The 22123-nt window shown below is 36.3% G+C and overlaps 1 protein-coding gene across 1 annotated transcript in view; it reads left to right on the top strand.

The window, feature by feature from the left end:
• Positions 1 to 16698, top strand: part of LOC128855537 (G protein-coupled receptor kinase 2) — a 183728-nt gene extending 167030 nt beyond the window's left edge. Inside the window, exons 5-11 of the mRNA XM_054090517.1 lie at positions 1294 to 1399; positions 5641 to 5830; positions 11681 to 11929; positions 12020 to 12177; positions 12346 to 12549; positions 15533 to 15796; positions 15872 to 16698. Coding sequence (XP_053946492.1) covers positions 1294 to 1399; positions 5641 to 5830; positions 11681 to 11929; positions 12020 to 12177; positions 12346 to 12549; positions 15533 to 15796; positions 15872 to 15964 — 1264 coding nt within the window. The 3' untranslated portion in view covers positions 15965 to 16698. The remainder of the gene's footprint in view (positions 1 to 1293; positions 1400 to 5640; positions 5831 to 11680; positions 11930 to 12019; positions 12178 to 12345; positions 12550 to 15532; positions 15797 to 15871) is intronic.
• Positions 16699 to 22123: the final 5425 nt, after the last annotated feature.

Below are 22123 nucleotides of genomic sequence, written 5' to 3'. Positions count from 1 at the left end.
AAATGTCAAATGAAATGCCGAAAAAAACTTGACGTTTAGGTGTGGTTCACATTCAACATCGGCCATTGAAATTTAACTACCCTTTATATGAGGCATGAGTAAGGCCAATTATGACCAACGGAATTGAAACTCGAACGGATACAACTAAAGGGTTTTTCAATTGGCGCGGGTCGATTTTGGCGCCCTGTGGCAGCCATTTTGCTTTGGTGACATCTGTCAAATCTTTTGTTTATTATTCAGTTGTTTATGCCAAATCATCATGGCAAGTTACACGATTGAACAGCACGTTCAAATGATAAAACTTTATTATCAAAATGAGTGTTCATTAACGCAAACGTTGCGCGCATTGCGCCCATTTTTCGGTAGACGTGGTGGCCCTTCCAATTTCTTATGGCCCATATTGAACCATATGGACCTAGACGAGATGTGGTTCCAGCAGGAGGGCGCTACGTGCCACACAGCAAACGCCACGATTGACATTCTGCATGCATACCCGGCCGTATTGAAAAAGCCTTTACAACAGAGCAAATAATATCCACCGTCAAACGCTACGAGCAATAGCTGCCCACACAATTTGCGATCTTAAACGAAACGAGAAAATTTGAAAGATGTGCGAAATCACTGGCGTGGTAAAATGAAGTCGCATCAGAAGAAGAGAACGGAGCCAGCATGTAAAGAGAATGGGGGACGATCGGTTGGCAAAGATTGTGATTAAAGGTCAACCTAAAATACCACGACCTCCAGGAAGAACACCAAAGCGTTGGCAGGAGAATTGTGCATCTAGATCCCGACCGGAATGATGTGATAATAAAATTAAAAAAAAAACGATAATACATTGTAATTTTTTGCGTTGGAAAAAAAGGACCCGCCCTGCAATAAAGATGAAGAAGAAGGAGAATTTAATTTGTTGTTTTATTGTTAAACCGGCTTTGAGCTCACCAAAGAAAAAATACGAAGATTAATAAAAAATATTTGAAGAATCCTTCAAGAGTCACACAATTAAAAATTTTTCGCATTTTTCCAATTTTACCATTCATGCTGCATTTTGCTATAAGTACTAGTAAGAAAAAAAATCTATTCGGTTTTGGGTTAAAAAATTCTGCTAAAATTTGTAACTGAGTTACTCTATTTTTAAGTTGTGTCTCTTTTGGCGTATTTATTTATTTGAGTCGTTTCACATTTGATTAGCTAAAATATTTACTTTCACATATACAATAAGAATACTGTGTTGCCAGCAGGCATTATGGCACGATTCCATTTTAAAATAATCCGTTTTCACCTTTCGCAACACAGATATTTGCAATGGAAATGGCTCGAGGCGCAACCCATCACCTACAAAACGTTTCGCATGTATCGCGTACTGGGCAAAGGTGGTTTCGGCGAGGTCTGTGCATGTCAGGTATGTAAATAAACACACACTAAACACACATACATACATATACGAGTAAGTACATACAGCAAAGCATACAATAAACCGGGAAAAGTGTAAAATATGCAAATGTATGCATATCCAGAAATAGTTGCTTGCAACACATTTTTTATGGCGCAGCGCACATGTTTTACAATAGATATAGAATAGAGCACACGTACATGCATAAGTGCACACATACATAGGAGGAATGACAATCCCGAAATACCGGGATCGGGATTTTTCGAGTATCGAAATTTTCGGGATTTTTAATTATTTACAATGTGTTAAAAGTGGAGGCGGAAAAATTCAAAAAAAAGCAACATTGACTTTTTAGCAAATATGGATATACTAGGTTGTTCAATAAGTTTTACAGTTCGATAAGAAAAATACAATTGAATGATTTGAAGTACATTTTATTACTGAGTACAGTCTTCCTGAACATAAATGCTCCTGTTGCAATGAGATTCCAGTTTATGAATTCCCTCCCTGAAGTGACAATCTGGAAGTGCGGCAAAGTACGTTTCCACAGCTGTAATGACCTCATCTTTTTAAGTCTGGAAACAAATGGAAGTCGCTAGGGGCCAAATCTGGGGATTCGGTGTATACTCCAACATTTCGAACTTTTATTCATGGATTTTAGCCATCGTTGAAATGCTCTTGTGACACGGTGCATTGGCCTGATGAAACAGAAGTTTTTTCTTTCGCAAACTGGTATTTTTTTACGAATTTTTTCCTTCAGCTGGTCTAAAAGGTTACAGACAGACTGCAAGTAATCCACAAAGTAAATCACTTTCGCATCCCTCAAAACTGATGTTAACACCTTCTTGGCCGACTTCTGGGCTCAAACTCGTTTCCGAGCCGAAAAACCAAACAGCACTCTTTAGTCTCTTTAGCGAACTCCCCCATACTGTATGCATTCGCCCGAATGCCGCCTTTGCTTTGTTTAGCTTGCAGTTGACATCTTCATCTGCTCCACCATCTGCCGTGATGATGCAGCCGAGGTAGCAGAAGCTTTCAACGAATTCCACAGAGCATCCGTCAACCAATATCTGCCTTGCATTATTGTGATTAACTCCATGGCCTTGGCGATGCTGACCTCCAGTCGGACAGTGCGTGCCCGCGCGACTAGTTTGTCCGCCTTTGCTTGCATGTCAGAGAGTTTGTAAGAGAGGAGGCAGATGTCATCGGCGAAGTCCAGGTCCTCAAGATTTCTGGTGAAACTCCATACGATGCCTTTTTGCCGCAAGATCAGTTGGCTCATGACGTCATCAAGGATGATCGCGAAGAGAAGGGGCGACAGGGGACAACCTTGCTTACGCCCACGTTGGTAGTGAGTGGATCGCTGATAGCGCCTTTGTGAAGCACTGCGAATTCGGAGTTCTCGTAGAGTGCTTTGATGAGCCGGATTATCTTGGCGGTAACTCCCTTTCTACTCAGTGCCAGCTATATTGCGTCTCGTTTGATAGCATCGAACGCCTTCTTAAAGTCTACGAACAGCATGTACAGGTTTGCCCATATTCGACGGACCCGACGGATTTCGATGACTCTTTGGGCCCATTCCAATCGACGAGGCTTGTCCACAGGCAACAATCTTCGCGTCAATTGAATCTTATACGGGAATAAATACAAATCAAAGCGGATAATTCGTTGTAAAGTGTCCGAGCAATGCTCAACTGCTGAGAACGGCGATTTTGGGATGTCCTTGGCGACGCCTTCGTCGGTTTTGATTAGGCCTCTTTGGATTAGAAGGAGCATCACCAGTCGAAAACCTTTCGTAGAAACGTTTAATGGTGTTCTTAGAAGGCACACTTTTCACATTATTTAATTTTTTATACGCACGTTGAGTTTTCACAATTGACTTCTTTTGTTGAATGTAAATTTCAACAATTTGGGAGCGCTCGCGTGGCGGGTACTGTTCCATGGACTGCTTGGACTGACTCTTTCAACGCGGTATGTCATTAAGCGATCTGACGTCTCTGTCAAGAGATACAGGGTTGCCAGATGGGTCCGTCAAATATTGGCAACCCGTAGAACGGGGAGCGCCACTCAACTGATTGTTCTACAGGGTGGCTGATGGAAGCCGCTACCAAAAAAAAATTGAATAACTTTTTTCTTTTTAAGTTATCTGTTCCATTTTTGTTTTAATTTGCAGATTGATCTTTAAAATTTATTAAAATGGATAACTGGGACACGCAAACAAGAATTTGGATAGTCCGCCGCTATCACGCACTGGAGTCCGTAGTTTTGGTACAGAGAGAGTACAGGCGGATGTTTGGCGGCGATCCCCCGAGCAGATGGACCATAATGAGACTGGTGAATAATTTTGCTGAGCAAGGAACAGTCGCAAGAAGGCCTTATCATCGAAACCCACCAGTTCGGACGGAGGAAACGGTCGCTGCTGTAGCTGCAACTATGCAAAGCAATCCAAGGGTTTCAACAAGAAGCTTATCTGCTCAACTCGGTGTCAGCCGACAGTCTTTGCAAACAATAATGCACAAAGATTTAGACTTATTTCCCTACAAAATTCAAATGGTTAACAAACTGAATGCAGCAGACTTGCCGATTCGCTTGGAATTTTGCCAGAAGATCCTGCAAATGGTGGAAGAAGACCAAAACATGTTAAACTGCCTTTTCATGTCTGATGAGGCCCATTTCGATTTAAACGGCAATGTGAACAAACAAAATTGTCGAATATGGAGTACTTCTAACCCACAGATACTCCACGAGACGGAATTGCATCCTCTTCGCGTGACAGTGTGGTGTGCGGTTTCTTCACGCTGTATTGTCGGGCCTTATTTTTTTGAAGAAAATGGTCACACCGTTACGGTTACTGGAGACCGTTATTTGAAAATGCTGAAAGAATTTTTCTATCCAGAACTACGCCGAAAGAGAATTCCTTTCAACTCTGTGTGGTTTCAACAAGATGGGGCAACGTCTCACATAGCCCAGACTGTTATGACAGAGTTGCGACGAAAATTTCCCAATAAACTGATTTCAAGAAACTCCGAATTTCGTTGGCCCCCCAGGTCGCCTGACCTTACTGCACCTGACTTTTTCTTGTGGGGTTTATGTAAACAAGAAGTTTGTAAAACAAAGCCAACAAATTTGGATGAACTAAAACAATCCATTCGGGCAACAATTGCGGCTATTCCTGTCGCAACTCTCAAAGCAGCAATGAACAACTTTTTACTAAGATGACGCACTTGTGTCAACGAGCATGGGGGCATTTAAATTCAATTATTTTTAAAACTAGTTAAGCTACATTTAATAAAATTTAATGACCTTCAACTTGAAAAAAAAAATAAATGAATTCCATACACTAACAAAAAGTTATTTGAGTTTCTTAATGTAGCAAAATTCATCAGCCACCCTGTACTATCATACGAAGTGTGTTGGCTTGGTCAACACAGCTTTGGTGAGGGCGAAAACCAGCTTGATCGTCTCTTAAGAAGCGTTCGATATCTTTGAGCCTGCTTTGTATGATCACGGCTACAATTTTGTAGATGGTGTTAAGTAGGGTTATTCCTCGCGAGTTGCCGCAGGTCGCCTTTCTTGGGCAGCTTCACTATGATGCCTTTTGTCCAGGACGGAGGCAGCTTTTCATTGCTCCAGACGGCGGTGAGATGGGGCTGAAGAATTTCCGCTGATATTTGCGGGTCGAAAGTCATTAGTCCTTCTCTTATCGAACCGCAAAACTTATTGAACAACCTAGTATTTGAGCGTTTTTGTTGTGGTTTTCTTTTCCACATAAAATAAAGCCTCCTTTATTGTAAAAAGTTACACTAATTTGCTTAACACAATAGCCTTATTAGACGCATCTTAAGTTTCTTTACCATGCCAGATATACGCGCTGAAGTATTATTAAATACATATCAATTCAACTATGTCCTTTGTTTTATCGCTAATGATATTATAATTTTCACGTTACATAAAAAAATATTTTCAAAATCGATTTATTTATTATGTAGGTATATGGCAGGAAAGCTTCTCAAATAATATTGGTGTCACTTTTTTCAAGTAAAAAAAAATCTAAATCGCAAGACTAAACACGTGATCCCAAGCTTATATAAATGAAATCCCGAAAATCTCGAGATGGTAAAAATCGCAAAAATGTACATCCCCAATACCATATAGCGCACTTATAACTGTATGGCTGCTTGTATTCTACTTTTTACGTGCGCACTTTATTTACTCATTCATGCACCTTTACGTTTTTCCCATTTTTTCAGGTACGTGCCACTGGCAAAATGTACGCTTGCAAAAAACTGGAAAAGAAGCGCATAAAAAAGCGCAAGGGCGAATCGATGGTGCTTATAGAGAAACAGATTTTGCAGAAAATTAATTCCCGCTTCGTTGTTAATTTGGCATATGCGTACGAGACCAAAGATGCGCTCTGCCTTGTGCTAACGATAATGAATGGTGAGTGGAATTGATGGGAGAAAGAGAATCTCTTATTTTATTTGCAGTATTAAGTTTTTATTTTTATTTTTATTTTAATTTTAATACTGAAATTCTATGTACAGTAATATAAATATCAGATAAAGAAAATAGATTACAAGAAGAATTTAGTGTACACCCAACAAGTTCAGTAAAAAATAAAGCAAATATAAAGTTTAAAAATAAATTTTAAAGCGCTCCGTGGGTTGTTCAACAAGTGGTTGGCTGTTCAACAGAAGGCGTTGCCACTTTTCATTCTACATTTTGCTTGTCAAGCAGCATCGTTCAACAGAAAGGGCGCTAAATTCTGATAAGTTCGTCAGATAATGGTTGGTTAATGGTTGTAATGGGTTAAGGTATGGCCGTTTAGCACTGCGACCGTATTGATCTATTGTGCACCCTATGCTGTCTATTGACTGTTAAGTATGCTTATGAATTGTACCAGCTCCTTCTGAGGGAGTGATTGAAGGTCTTCATCTGTAAGCATGAACTTGTTTAAAAACCTTTTCCTTCTATGCGTCAACCCCGGACATTCGATAATGAGATGTTCTATAGACTCCTCATCTTTGCAGCGAAATCTGCAGGTGCTGGTGTTAGTTATGCCTAATTTATGTAAGTGTTTGTTGCAGGTGAAGTGACCCGTGAGGGCGCCTGTGAGAGTGCGAATGCTCTTTTTGTTTAACGTGAGGGCCATGTTAGCTCTTTTAGCGTTGAAACTTAGGAACTTTTTGGAGTGTCTAGGACCCCCTACGTTGTTCCAATGCTGATTTAATAGAGTTTTGGCCCAGTATTTTACTTTTTGTTTCAGGCTGTTTTTGTTGAATCCGAACATGGGACTAGGTCCGATGAAGTTTTCATCTGCCCCCTTTTTGGCTTGAAAATCTGCCTTTTCGTTGCCGTCATATCCCTCATGTCCCGGTACCCAAATTAATGAAACATTGTTTTTGGATGCCAGGTTATTGAGTGCCTTGTGGCATTCTAAGAGGGTTTTGTGTTGTAGGTATAGCTATCTAAAGCTTTTAGAGCTGATTGGCTGTCCGAGAGTATTTTGATCTTTACTCTCTTGTGGTTTCTACGTTGCATGATGTTTGCTGCTTCCATTATTGCGTATAATTCCACTTGGAAGATGGTGGTGTCCCTGGTGAGAGTGAATGATTTGTGGATTCTGGGCCCCACTACTCCTTCTCCTACACCATAAGGTGTTTGTGATCCATCAGTGTACCATTTTTGTGAATCATCATTCATCCATTTTGGGTTTGTTTTCCACTCGATCCTCTCAGGAATGGTGACTGTGTATCCTTTTGTGATACAGAGGGTTGGGTCAATATGGTCTGAGACTTGAGCCATGCTTATGGTGTTTTTGACTTTATTTAAGATATTTAGGTGACCGGTGAGATTGCCTAATTTGAAATTTCCTTTCATGTGTAGCACGAGTGCTTGCGTAGCTGCTTCCTCTTGGATTGCTATATGAAGTGGTGGGAGATTAAGGAGTGCTTCCATGCCAGCTGTTGGGGTAGTTCTCATAGCCCCTGTGAAGCATAGGCAAGCAAGCCTTTGTACTTTTCCCAGTTTGGTTATCGCTGTTTGTTGGATAGATTTGCTACACCATATTAGTGCCCCATACAGTATGATTGGTCTAACCATTTGGGTGTATGTCCAGAGGTTAGTAGTTCGTCAGATAATTCTCAATACGCAAGCAAACTTGTCAAAAACCAGTTCGATTTTTGAGCGATTTCAAACTTAAATTACCAAAAATAAATGGACCATAAAACTGCATACCCAGAAGTTTTCCAAAAATTCTGAAAAAAATCAAAAGTTGAAAAGTTTGATGACAATCTTTTTTTTCTTTTCAATTTATGGTATTAAATTTTAGTGAATTTCGTACAAAGTCTGAATCTTTGTTTTGTGAGGTTTTTATTGGGTATGGGAATAAGTTTCCGTTCTTTCAAATTTACGAATTATTTTAACAATTAAATAAAAAATTTATATTTTGGGAAGTATGTGCCATTGGAGGCTACAACTTTATTCCATCATTCAGGCAGCATACGGATTCCTCTGACGAGGAGGCTTCCTTCCATTCATTGAGCCAGTTTGCGATGCTCTCGTTAGAAGTGAAGCGCTCTCCAATAAGGGCTGATTGCATTGATCGGAACAGATGGTAATCCGAAGGTGCAATATCTGCGGAATACGGCGGCTGGGGCAAGATTTCCCAATTCAGTACTTCTAAATATTTTTGCATCGATTTGGCGTTGTCATGCAGGAAAATCAGTTTGTCATGTCTACCGTCCCATTCCGGCCGCTTTTGTTTGAGAGCTCGGTAACGATCGCCAATGACGGTTCACAATAGTAAAGATGGAGTTCATAATAGATGACACCCTTCTGATCCCACCAGGTGCACAACATAACTTTTGAAGCATGAATATTTTTTCTCGCTGTCGATGAACCTGGTTCACCTGGCAGCCCTCAACATTTTCGACGCTTAAAGTTATGATCATAGATCCATTTGTCATCGCCAGTGACTATGCGATACAGATAACCTTTTCTTTTCTGCCGTTCAAGAAGCATCTCACACGTCACCAAACGTTTCTCGATATCCCTCTCCTTCAATTGATGTGGCACCCAGTTGTTACCTGCATTCTGGACCATTTCCATCGCGTGCAAACGTTTAACGACGGTTCATCTGTCAACATCCAATTCTTTAGACATATTATCAAGGGTTTGACATGCGTCTTCATCCAATAATTGTTGTAGTTGAGCATCTTCGAATTTCGAAACGGTGCCCCTTCGCGATCTTTAGCACTCACCTCGAAATTGCCAATTTGGAAGCGTCGAAACCATTCTTTACAAGTTGTATTTGATGGAGCGAGATCACCGTAAATATTGATCAATATACTTGTACGACACTTTTCAGCTGCACTTTTCTTTAAAAGGTAATAATGAAGCATGACTGCCCGCAAATGCTATTTTTTCGGCACGAACGTAGTCATTTTTGATGTCAGATAAAAAAGGATCTTTACGCTTCAAACGAATGTCAACTACTGCGATCGAGACCTCATATATACACCTTCAAATCACCAGTATATTACTAGAGCAAACACAAAAATAGTATTATATCAGCAGCGACAGCCCTTTTACGAGGGGGAAAACACATTCCCATACCTAATAGCAGGAAAAATATTAAAAATATTGTAATAAGATAAAGTAATTTAACTATATAAGCACACTTGTCCCTTACCTTCTCTATTGTGTACTTGTCCGAGCTCCTCTTCCAATTTGTGGTGAGCCCTTGATCGTTGTTGATTCACAAACGGAGGGACCTATAGTATCACGCCGCCTGCGAACCCCAGATGGGTTTTTAATGAATAGCTTTTTCATGACAGAATTATAACCAGAAGTTTACCATTACCTGCCGAGTGGCGACCGCTATGAGAAAAAAATGTTTCTTCATTTTGGTGTTTTACTGCGATTCAAACCTACGTTCTCTCTCTGAATTCCGAATGGTGGTCACGCTTAAATCTATATGGCTACGGCGGCCACTTATACTATTTCCTATTATAAACAAACTTCTCGACGGTAAGAGATTTTGACATGAATAAAGAGGTCATCAACAAAGCAAATGCCTTTTTCGAGAGCATGCTTTTGCTGGCCCTGAAAGATGTGGAGGACTTGTGGAGGACTATTTTGATATTGAACTTGTTCATGCTAAAGATAGCATTCTTTTTTTTTTATTTTGCTCCAATTTGCATCGGCGTTCTTGACCCATTCTCGTACTACCATTTATTTTGACCGCTTAAAATGTTTCTAATATAATAATTTTTACTAAACTTTATTTGTATCTTAATTTAAAACTTTTCTTGTGGTTTATGTTCCTCAACGAATATTTGTGTTATATTTATGCATTTTTTATTGCTCTATTCATATTCGTCCCACTTAATCTAATAGGCGTGTAGTAACAATAATTTTATGTCACCGTCACGTAATAGCTGGCACAGCTACAGAGTACCACCCAAATGAGTGCGGGAGGGGAAGGTGCAAGCTACTTTTGCCAATTTTCGTTCTGCCCTTGACATTTATTTTGCTGTCATTTCTCAAGCATTCTTTTGATTAAATGGTTGGGGCGGTTGCTTTATTTCGTAAGGCTGTTTTTACTCGCATTGAAGTTGTCGTAAAAATATGAATATGAATGTGGGCAATTACTGAATTGCCAAATATTTATTTTCTTCCTAAATATACTTGTAAATACAAACATTTAATTTCTTGGCGCGTTTGCATTACTATGTCGTCCGTCTGATGGCAATGAAATTTTAATGAGTTGTTTTGCGCATACCCGTGAAAGTTTTTTCCTTGAACTGACGTTAAAACGGTCAACCCCGCAATAGAAAATGGGTAACCCCAAAAGACATTTTTCTCTTGAAAAACTTCTCATAAGAAGTGTATGATGATAATTATCCATAGTCAGAATCTGACTTTGATTTTGCTCTATAACTTCTGTTGTTTTCTGCAAGTATTATTATATTGCATAAGGCATATGTATATAAAGGGTGGTTAAGTTTCAAAGGCCCGTGTTGATTTTGAATAAAATACAATTTTTTTAGGAAATGATTGTCATTTCTCTTTATTGTGATAATATTGGTATGGCTCAATTACGTATGGAACAAAATATCGGCCAAATGGCCGCCACGGCCTCGGCGGCACACCTCCATTCGATGGTCTAAATTTTCGATGACGCTGAGGCATAATTGAGGTTCTATGCCGTTAATGTGCCGAATTATCTCATCCTTAAGCTCTTGAATTGTTGCTGGCTTATTGACGTACACCTTTTCTTTCAAATAGCCCCAAAGAAAGAAGTCCAACGGCGTCAAATCACATGATCTTGGCGACCAATTGACATCGCCGCGACGTGAGATTATTCGGCCATCGAATTTTTCGCGCAAAAGAGCCATTGTTTCGTTAGCTGTGTGACAAGTGGCACCGTCCTGTTGAATCGTCCACATCCATATCTTTCAATTCGGGCCATAAAAAGTTCGTTATCATCTCACGATAGCGAACACTATTCACAGTAACTGCCTGACCGGCCTCATTTTGGAAAAAATACGGCCCAATGATGCCGCCAGCCCATAAACCGCACCAAACAGTCACTCTTTGTGGGTGCATTGGTTTTTCGGCAATCACTCTTGGATTATCATTCGCCCAAATGCGACAATTCTGCTTATGTCGAATCCACTGAGGTGAAAATGTGCATCATCACTGAAGATGATTTTCTTCGAAAATTGGTCATTCACTGTCGCCATGTCCTGCCACCACTTTAACGCGTTGCTCAATTGTGTATCTTTCCATGATTCAAATTAAGTTAGTCTGAAATTGAAAAATGTCAAATGGAATGCAGAAAAAAACTTGACGTTTAGGTGTGGTTCACATTCAACATCGGCCCTTGAAATTTAATCACCCTTTAGATAGGCCAAAAAGAGGGCCTCTCGGTTTCAGTAAGCCATAAGTGTAAGATGAGTAAGGCGTGGGAATTTCTTCCTCGCTGATGGAAAGGTTATGCCGCCTTGACTCGGTCGACAGAGCCTCGTTAGCAAACAGAGGTGGTACCAAGTTCACAACAACAAGCCTAGGACAGTGGGTGAAGGTTGTCGTTTGGAGAGGTGTGGCTGTGTTATTCGTATCACTTTCCATTAACCCACCTATTTTTAATATTATTAAGTTATTTGGCATTCTTAAAAATCCTTTTTTTTCATAATGCTTTCTTAAGCATTTTTTATTTCCATTCTATTGTATTTTCTTCTTACCTTTTTAAATTTTATATTGCGTTTTTTTTTTCTCCTACAGGCGGTGACTTAAAATTCCACATCTATAATATGGGCGGCGATCCGGGCTTCGAAATGGTGCGCGCCCGTTTCTATGCGGCCGAAGTGGTGTGCGGGCTGGAGCATCTACACCAACAGGGTATTGTTTATCGAGATTGTAAACCAGAAAACATATTACTAGACGATCATGGGCATGTGCGAATATCAGATTTAGGTTTAGCCGTTGAAATTCCGGAAGGTGAAATGGTGCGCGGGCGTGTTGGTACAGTGGGTGAGTGTTCGCAAACAGTTGTACTTTCTGTGTAAGAATTTCATGAAAACTTTGTTTAACGCAATCATCTACTCTCACTCCAAAACATAGGATACATGGCTCCGGAAGTAATTGACAATGAAAAATACTCATTCTCACCGGACTGGTTCAGTTTCGGTTGTTTATTGTACGAGATGATCGAGGGGCAGGCGCCATTCCGTATGCGCAAAGAAAAGGTGAAACGTGAAGAGGTCGATCGACGTGTGAAGGTGAGTGGGAACGCAAAAATATAATTTCTATAAATGTAGGCTGAATTTGCGCTAGAATTTTAATCGAGTCGAATTTTAGCGAATAAATAAAAAATGTGAATACTGGCTCACGACGAAGTCGTTTCTACTCCAATTATTTTTTTGTTTTATTTTCTTTTTCCCTTTTAGGAGGATCCCGAAAAGTATTCTAGCAAATTTAATGATGAGGCTAAATCATTATGCCAACAATTGCTCGCTAAATCGATAAAAGTACGACTAGGTTGTCGGAATGGTCGCTATGGTGCGCGTGAGGTGAAATTACATACTTTCTTTAATTGCATCAACTGGAAACGGCTGGAGGCAGGCATGGTGAAACCGCCATTTGTGCCAGATGTAAGTATAGCATTTTTAAAAATAAATTTTGAAAACAAGTATTTATAAATTCCATTGCTCAGCAATCGTTGTGATGCTGCAAGTTAGGTAGGTAGGTGGGGTGGCTGTCGCACTGGAACTTATCCTTACGCTATGGGTTCCTTTTCAAACCATCCTTGGTGAAGCCTTCGCTGAAACATTGGTCTAACGGTTGATGTTTCGTGGGGCTTTATCCGTACTATCGTACAATTTGCCCGAGACCAATAGTTGGATATCCATTTCTTCGCCGTCTAATCGTGTTATCCGCGTATTTTACAGCTTTTACCATTCAAGAGATAAGAGAAGTGTTCCTTATGGTCGTTTGTAGCCAAGACATCTTTTTTATTCTTTGAAGGAATCGGGGCTGGTTTATTAATTATACGAAATGCTGGCCTGCTGAGCGGAGACAATGCATTTGAGAGTGTTGTTGTTTTTGTTGTTGTTGAATATTTCTACTGAATCCTAATCCTAATTAGCGACCAGCACCGTTTTACTACCACTATCTCGTGTGAAGATGATGTTTTTTGTTTTTTTTTTTTTTGTTTCCAAGTCAGATCCATTTTGTGAGGTCCAAGTATAGCAGCAAATCCTTTATCGCGATGTCTGAGATCTCATTAATTTGCGGTTAGAAAGGCTTACCGAAGGAACGCAGTCGTGCCCTAGCTAGTCCTGTGCATTCACATAAATAGTGGAAAAGAATTTCCTTCACACCTTCCGCTAGACAGCTTCTGCAAATAGGATTGAAAGGAAGCTTGAGTCGACTGCATGATCCCCTACCTTCCAATGACCTGTAAGGGTTGCATTTGAGAGTGTACAAAAATTTACCTATCTGGGTATCAAAATATCAGCCAATAAGGATACATCATTGACGATAAATGATAGAGTTTTAGCAGCAAATAAGTCTTAGTTTTCTAAATTATTATCTCGTGACCAACAGCTAAGGGTATACAAAACCTTAATCCGCCCCATGCTTGCTTAAGGTTGCGAACTATGGACGCTAAACACTATTTACATTAAGGGGTTAGGGATAGTCAGAGGCTCAAAAAAATTAGGACTTTAGCAAAATTTCAAAAACAAAAATTAATAATAGTAAAAGTTATCGCTTTTTGTGTGGCGCCCGTTTCTCCAGAAGTCCCTTGCGGAGAGAAATGAAAAGAGAAATTAGTTTTATTAATAGATAATCTTGTGTCTGATCGAAGCTTTGTTTTGTTTTGTTTTTTTTTTTCAAAATTAAGAATATGGCGACCTCAGGAAATATTTTTCAGATTTTCGAGAAAAACCCCGACAATTAATTGTTAAAAAAAATCGAAATTTTTGACAAAAAAAAAATCCTTCGATCAGGCACGAGTTTTTTATGTTTTTCAAAAGCAGTATCAATTTTATTGAAATCTACCAAGCGGTTTTTAAGTTACAGTGTTCACCAGTTCAAAAAACATGGTTTTGAGAAAAAACGCATTTCAAGTTTTGCTGTCGGCTTCGGCGCGCCCGAGCGCCCTTTTTTAATTGTTGAATAACGCGAAAAGTATTGTATTTGTCGGATTCAGTTCAAATTTTCACACAATATTTTTAAGATATTATACTTTAAGAAAATGCAAACAACATCCAAATCCAATTTTTGAAAATTCTGTCTACCCCTAACCCTTTAATGAAATAATAAGTTTATTGAATATTGCTTAGCGCCTTTTCCTCAGTCGTGCAGTCACTCCTTTCTTCGGCGATTCGTTTCGAGACAGAGCATTACCACGACGACATATATGGATATGTATATATATATACATATATATATAAGATCCTCTCTTAGTTGAATCATAGAGCGTCAAATGTCAACAACACGCGAAGTTTCCAAGCGGTCCCCCATCCAAGTACTAACCGCACCCGACGCTGCTTAATTTCGATGATCGGACGAGAATCGAAATGATATCCCATAGGAAATTTCTTCGATAGCTTAATTTAATATTACGCTCTTTCGCAACCATTATTTATTTTATTATGTTTATCTGCGGCAATATGTTGCTTCGACGACATAATGTCGTAAAACTTCTAACTGATTTCTAACAAACTGAAATTTCTCCATGCGTGTCGCTCGTTTCTGCCGTCCACACTGGAGTGTCGTAGTTCACCACCAGTCTGCCGATTGCATTGCGAATTGTCTGCAATGTTTCCTTCTCCGCGCCCTAAGTGCTAGCGGCTAGTGATGATATGCGGATCTTGTTTCTTTGCTCATAGCTCACTACAATTGACGGTGGAAATAGTGGTTGAATGTCGAAAATTTAGTGTTAACAACTTCCACGTTCAGCTCTGGCAATATCTGCTTGAGCTATATGGTCAGGAGCTGCAGAATTTTTTAGATAACCGGTTATTTTAGTGCAAAGGCTGTATATGTTCAGGCCCGTGACTATAACCATACCCTATTTATTCTCCAATGGCCTCTGTATTCATCGGACTGCGACGCAGTTTGAAGGGATTGTATGTGGATCCTCCGATGATATTTTAATGGAAAGAAAAAAGTGTATTAGTATTTTGTTGTTATCAATAATTTATTTTGTATTTCGATATATATGTACTGTAATGATACAGACAGTAATACACTAAAGTTAGAATAGCCTTACCTAACGATGTCAGTCGTCCTTTTCCTGTTGTCCTCTATTTGGAAATGATATTAAATTTAAGTGACATAACGAAAGTAGCCTCGCCGAACACCGTTTAACACAGTTAACGTTTTAACTGTTCGGCGGGGAAGTGCCGTGGTTAACCGCCTTAACGCTGCAGCGGCTGGAAACAGTTGTTTGCAACAGTCGGAACGGTAGGCGCTATTAAGAATTTAGCGTGACCTGAACATCCTCTATTCCAAAATAATTCATGAGAAATAATAAACTAAATTTGTTTCGTGCATTGAATTTGAAACTATCGCTCGAATTATATTTTATAAATTATTATCATATTCTGTTCCTTATGCCTACCATAGCCTCATGCCGTCTACGCCAAGGATGTGCTCGACATTGAACAATTCTCTACGGTCAAAGGGGTGAATATCGATGATTCCGATACGAATTTTTATAGTAAATTCAATACTGGTTCCGTGTCGATTTCGTGGCAAACCGAAATGATGGAAACGGAATGCTTCCGCGAACTGAATGTATTCGGCGTCGATGATAGTCCAACGCCAGATTTGTTGATCAATGCGCCGCCGGTGCCCGAAAAAGCTGGCTGTTTTCCATTTAGAAGAAAGGTATGTGGTAAATTTTATTCTTATTTTATTATTAAAAAATTGTAATTTTTTTCGTTTTTTATTTTTTTTTTACAGAAGAAGCAACCGCTGCGCACTCAACCTATACCCATTCCCGAACACTTACTAACCACTAGTCACAGCGTTTCTTCGACCACAGTTGAAAGCTGATAGAATAGAAATAAGTAGAATTAATAAGTAAATGCACGCATGCGCATCAGATAAAGAAAAAAACAGAAACAAAAACAAAAACAGAAACAGAAACAGAAAGCAAAGCAGTTCATTATTGAAAATGGTGCAAACAAGCGCGCACACGCACACACACAAACATATACAAAGTTGCATATGGATCATTTTGCGCATTTGGATATTTGCGACTTTGCTGTCAGCCCATAAACTATTATACATAAATGCATACAAATATACGGCATAAGTTAGCACACGCACACACACAAACGCACGAGCGAATGCAGCAAACGACACACAAACATTACTACATACTTACACATATACATACATATATACATACATATATTTTATTATGTTTTTAAGAGTAAGAAGACGCGTAGCACAACACAAACAACAACAATAACAACAAAAACGAATACACAAACAGCTATGTATGGATTATAAGAATTAGAGATTTAACAAATTTTGAGAGAAAACATTTCGAAAGTCTATCTAATTGTAGTTATTTGTATTTTGATTGTAATTTTTTTGTATGGTGCAAAAACAAAAACAAAAAGAAAAGTTAAAAAGATACAAAAAGAAAACTATGAAAACTATTAATTAATAAATGCATAGAGCATAAAGGCATATTTGTATAATTACACACATACACGTGTGTGCACAATAAAAGCAGCGCAACGTATTGCACGTATTGAGCATTTATTTATTTTTGTTCTGACTTTTTTTATTTTTTATAATTTTTTTTTCTTTTTTATAATTTTTTTCCTTTTTTAAACATTTTTTTTTCCTTTTTATAAAAATTTAGTTATACTACAATAAAACCCATATGAATCAAAGTTTGAAACTTTGTATAAAATTTTAAACGATTAAAAAAAATGTCATAAAAATTTCAAACTTTTTAATCGGAATTTTTAGAAAAATTTAAGTATGTGGACGTATTGCGAATATTGAGCATTTATTTATTTTTGCACTTTTTTTTTATAAATTTTTTTTTTTCTTTTTTATAAATTTTTTTTTTTTTTTGATAAAATTTTTTTTTTTTAGAAATTTAGTTCACACTACAATAAAAAGCATATGAATTAAAGTTGTATGAAACTTTGTATAAAATATTAAAAGATTAAAAAAAATTACATAAAATCTTCAAACTTATGATCAGAATGTTTAGAAAAATTTAAAGTATGTGGCCGTATTGCAAATATTGAGCATTTATTTATTTTTGTTATATAAATTTTTTTTTTTTTTTTTATAAATTTTTTTTTCTTTTTTATAATATTTTTTTTCATAATTTTTTTTTCATTTTTATAAATTTTTTTTTCTTTTTTATAAATTTTTTGTTTTCTTTTTTATACAAATTAAGTTCATGCTACAATAAAAGCCATATGAATCAAAGTTTGAAACTTTGTATAAAATTTTAAAAGATATAAAAAAATGTCATAAAAATTTTGAAACTTTTTGATAAGATTTTTGGGAAAACTTTCGAGTGTGTAGTTTCATAGCCTTTTGAATTTGTTTGTAATAAAGTACAGCCGGCCTTAATCCGGTAACGGGTTGTGATCCTTGTTCAGGCAATTTAAGTAAGTGAGTAAGCTGCAAGTTCAAAATGCCTCAAAATGCGCGTTGATTTTTAATAATTTTTTTTTACGGTGTTATGCATTTTCCACCACTCACGATTGCCAAAAATTATGTTTATATGGCAAAAATGCCGCATGACCGGCAGCAAAAAACTGTTTTCACTTCGAATTTGCATTTTATTACACTTAATTCTCTGTTTACACCTAACTGTCATTCACAAAAATTTCGTTAAAAATAAATTCGTGTAAAAAAAATCGTATAGAAAAAACGCTTTTTAGAAAAAAAATTTGTTTTTATTAAAAAAAATCGTGTAAAAAACTCGTTTTAGAAAAAAATTAATTTTTATTAAAAAAAACAATCGTGTAAAAAACTCTCTAGAAAAAAAATATTTTGATAAAAAAAACATCGTGTAAAAAATATTTTTATTAAAAAACAAATCGTGTAAAAAATATTTTTATTAAAAAAAATCGTGTAAAAAACTCTTTTTAGAAAAAAAATATTTTTATTAAAAAAAAATCGTGTAAAAATTATAGAATTTTTTTTTTTTTTAAATAGTAATTACAAATTTATTTCATGCTTACACATTTTAATTCATTAAATATATTAGAAGAAACAAATTATTATATGGCGAGAGTAAAATCTACCGATTCTCAGCGACTTTTCCTGAGACTAATTTAAGCGCTCCGTGCATGCATCGAAAAAACTCACTCTTTTGATCTAAGAGTTTCAAGAAAAATTCATAAAATATTGAAAATCGTGTTACAACAAAACAAATCATGTAAAAAAAAAGAATATTTTTTTTATTTTAAGCTGGTGTTAAATCAAATTTATGTAAAAAAATCGTGTTCAAAAAATTTGGTTTATAACAGAATTAAATGGGATATGGCATACTCGAAATTTTTCTAAAAATCTGTTTAAAAAGTGTGAAATTTTAATGAAAATTTGTTGAATTTTTTTTTTTTCTAATTTTCTACCAAGTTTGAAGCTTTAAATTATATGCTTTTTGTTGCGGTATAAATTAGTATATTTTTATAAGAAAATGAAGTAAAAATGAGATGCTTTTTGTTGCGATAAGAATAACATTTTTATAAAAAATAACCATAAAAAATTAGCTGTTCTTACCAAAAGGGCTGGGCTACAAAACTGCGTACGTGAAGTTGCCAAAAATTCTGATTAAAAAGTGTGAATTTTTTATGAAAATTGGTTGATTTTTTCTAATTTTGTACGAAGTTTAAAACTTTAAATTGCATGCTTTTTGTTGCGGTAAAAATGCTTCTACCGAATGGGTTGGTGCGGGTTCGAGACCCCGGGCATGAAACGCCAAATGATAGAAAAGCAACATTTCTTACTAATAGCAGTTGCTCCTGGCAAGCAATGGCTAATCTCCGAGTGTACTTTTGCCACGAAAAAGCTACACATAAAAATATCTGCCGTTCGGAGGCGGCTTGAAACTGTAGGTCCCTCCATTTTTGGGACAACATCAAAACGCACACCACAAATAAAAGAACGAACTTGACGAAAATATAAAGTATGTTCTTATAAAAAATATAAAAAAAAATAATAAAAATTAAATAAACACTCAAACCTTTGCTAAATGTCGCGCTGCTTTTATTGTGCACACAGGTGTGCATGCACACATACATATATAAATATTACTTTAATAATGAATTTGTAATGAAACTAGAAAACAAAAACAAAGTACACCCAAAAGACTATGCCAACAACAACAACTGGAATATAAAGCGAAGTAGAGTTAAAAAATAAAATTAAAATAAAACAACAACAAAAAATAAAAAATAAAAATAAACCTAACTCAGTTTGTAACTATCAAACTGCAATACTATATTAATATTTTTAGTAAATGTTTCCTTTTTTACAATTTTTGATTACATACAACAAAAACATATGCATACGTAAACAATACATTAATCGATAGATACATTTAATTTGATATTTGTATGTATTTGAAGAAAGCATAAATATGTATTTGACAGTCATGTAAAATGTGGTAGATGTAAGCATTAGTAAGAAAAAATACCAAAAATTAATAAACATGAAATTTGAAAAAAAAAAAATTTTTATCTTAAAATGCAATACAAAAACTGTATTCATGCAGAATTTGTTAGACTATGAATTTTTTTAGGTAGCCTATTTCCAACAAGAACTTAATTACAGTTAAGAGCTCAGTTGCGAGTGTACAGAAGGGGGCGCATATCGGGTATCACGACTGCGTTCTCAGTGAATTTGAGAGAATCCGTTAGTTGTTGCGCCTATGTAATTTTAGAGTTTTGTCTTTTTTTCTTTGTTTTTGTTTTGCTTTGTTTGCCAAGAAATCGTTTTGCTATTATCTTCCATATTCGCATAAACCTCGGTTAACTGCGTATTTTAGTTAACAAACACGTTATCTTTTTTTTCGTTTTTTTTTTGTGTTTTGCCAACAAATCTGTTTTCTATTATCTTCAATATTCACATAAACCTCATTTAACTGCTTATTTTAGTTAAATAAAGTTCCATATTTTGACGTATCCTCCTCCCATAGTCCATTTTTTTTCGTTTTTTTTTTTTTTTGTGCTTTGCCAACAAATCTGTTTTCTGTTATCTTTATTATACGCATTTACCTCATTTAACTTCTTACTTTAGTTTACAGAAGCCATGTCAAGCAGTCATGTAATTGCAGTTCATTTAGACTATGGCAAAATTGCAGTCAAAAATTCACATCAATCTGGCTGCCTAAGCTGCTATCATATTTTGCGTGAGTTAAGTTTCTCTGTTAAGTTTCAGAAATACCCTTTGTTAACACCAGAAACGAGCTAACTCACACAGCTCACATTATTTTTCGAATTTGTGGCCTGCTAACAACAGATGGCTTACAGCGCTAAAGAGAATCGTGTGCAATTCTCATATCTTGTTTGACTTTTTAGCATTTTCTATTCCGAAATATACTTCCATTGCCATTTTTTATTGCAGAATAGGCTAAAATTACAGCAGAATGCGCTTTTCTCTGTGTGCATACGAAAATTGTGCCTTCAGCCATGAAAAACTTAATAAATTATACTCTTCTTGTGTTAGCACGGGGAAGAGTCTGTTTGCGGCTGATGTTACCCTATAAAAAAATATTTGCATTTCCCATACGACTTTCACTGTTAATATAACATTTTCTGTTAGACCTGCATTGTTATGTTAATAGCGCTCGGAAAGAGAGTGCACAGGCATTGGTAATAACAACTGAGTAACAATTTGAGTAATTGCACTGTTTAACTGTGATTAAGCAGAAACTGCAGTTGAGGTTTGCTGGAAATGACGTGTTATGTAGTTTTTCGTTTTTATTTGCTTAAAATATTTAAAAATACAAATTATGCAAACAATAAAAAATCAACGCTAAGAACCAGTTTTCCAGTACAAGTTTGAGTGAATTTAAATCTTTGAAACAAATTTAACACTGCAAAATATTTGAAGGTTAAATTTCTTCTAAGAAGCTAAGAAGCCGAGTATGAATACAGCTTCGGGTTGCATATTAGTTGATAAGTAAAAGCAAAAATTAATTAAATCTTAGGGTAACATTTTATTTGCATTTTATTTTTCATAATAATGTGCTTCATAAACGTTAACTATTTATAAATCGCTAGCGTAGTGTGTTATTATTTTTTGTCTTCTTAAACCAGAGCTGGGCTGTATTACAACATAACAAAAACAAAAAAACGAAATTGCAAAAATGTAAAAGCCAAAAATCAAACACTCGCAGCTAAAAATTGTAAACTGTTTTGCCATTTGCGCTCAAATTGAGAATATTTTATTGGATTTATGCCGGATTTTTAAATTAAATTAAATTTATTTTTGTAAATTAACGCGCATATTATGTACATATATATACATAGGTACAGTTTAAGCAAACATGTTTTGAAATAAGTTCGGAAATATGTGGCTATGATCGGGCAGCTTGTGAAAATGCAGGCTTTTTAACATTTTTCAGAAACAATTTTTTTTTTCATTACCGGAACGACCCGGATTATAAGCGGCCAAGGTCTGTCACTTCAGCGGCATTCCCCAAAAAATTGTGCGTGATGTTCTATGCTGTCCACTAATAATAATAATAATAACAATAACAACAAGTTTCGACAGCATTTGCAAAATAAAAAAAAATAAAGTTATTATAAATATTGTCGAAAATTCATGCATTAGAGATGCCTTTTTTCCAAAACAAAGACGGTGATTGAAAGAAATCACTTTGATGAAAATTTTTTTTTTTTTTGGTTTTTGTTTTTTTTTTATAATTGAATGCGCTTTTCCTTGAAGTTCCCAAAATCTGCCCGATTCGACCATACAAATCCTTAAGACATGAACTATAATAACTATATATGTATATGTAAATATGTAAGAAAATATCAGATTTACTAGTCTGTAAGCGTATGGGTGTATTTTGAAAACTGTTATATAAATTTTAACATTTTTAAATTTTTTGTAGTAAATTTAAATTTTTGTTAAACATTTATACCAACATACGCATAGCAAGAGTGAACTGAATTGCATATAGAAAATGTAAAAAATGTAATAGATTACAGATAAAACAAA

The sequence above is a fragment of the Anastrepha ludens genome, chromosome 2 (genome assembly GCF_028408465.1).
Source record: "Anastrepha ludens isolate Willacy chromosome 2, idAnaLude1.1, whole genome shotgun sequence".
NCBI lineage: Eukaryota > Metazoa > Arthropoda > Insecta > Diptera > Tephritidae > Anastrepha > Anastrepha ludens.
Note: the sequence above shows the minus strand (reverse complement) of the source record. Positions and strands in the feature narration are given on the sequence as shown.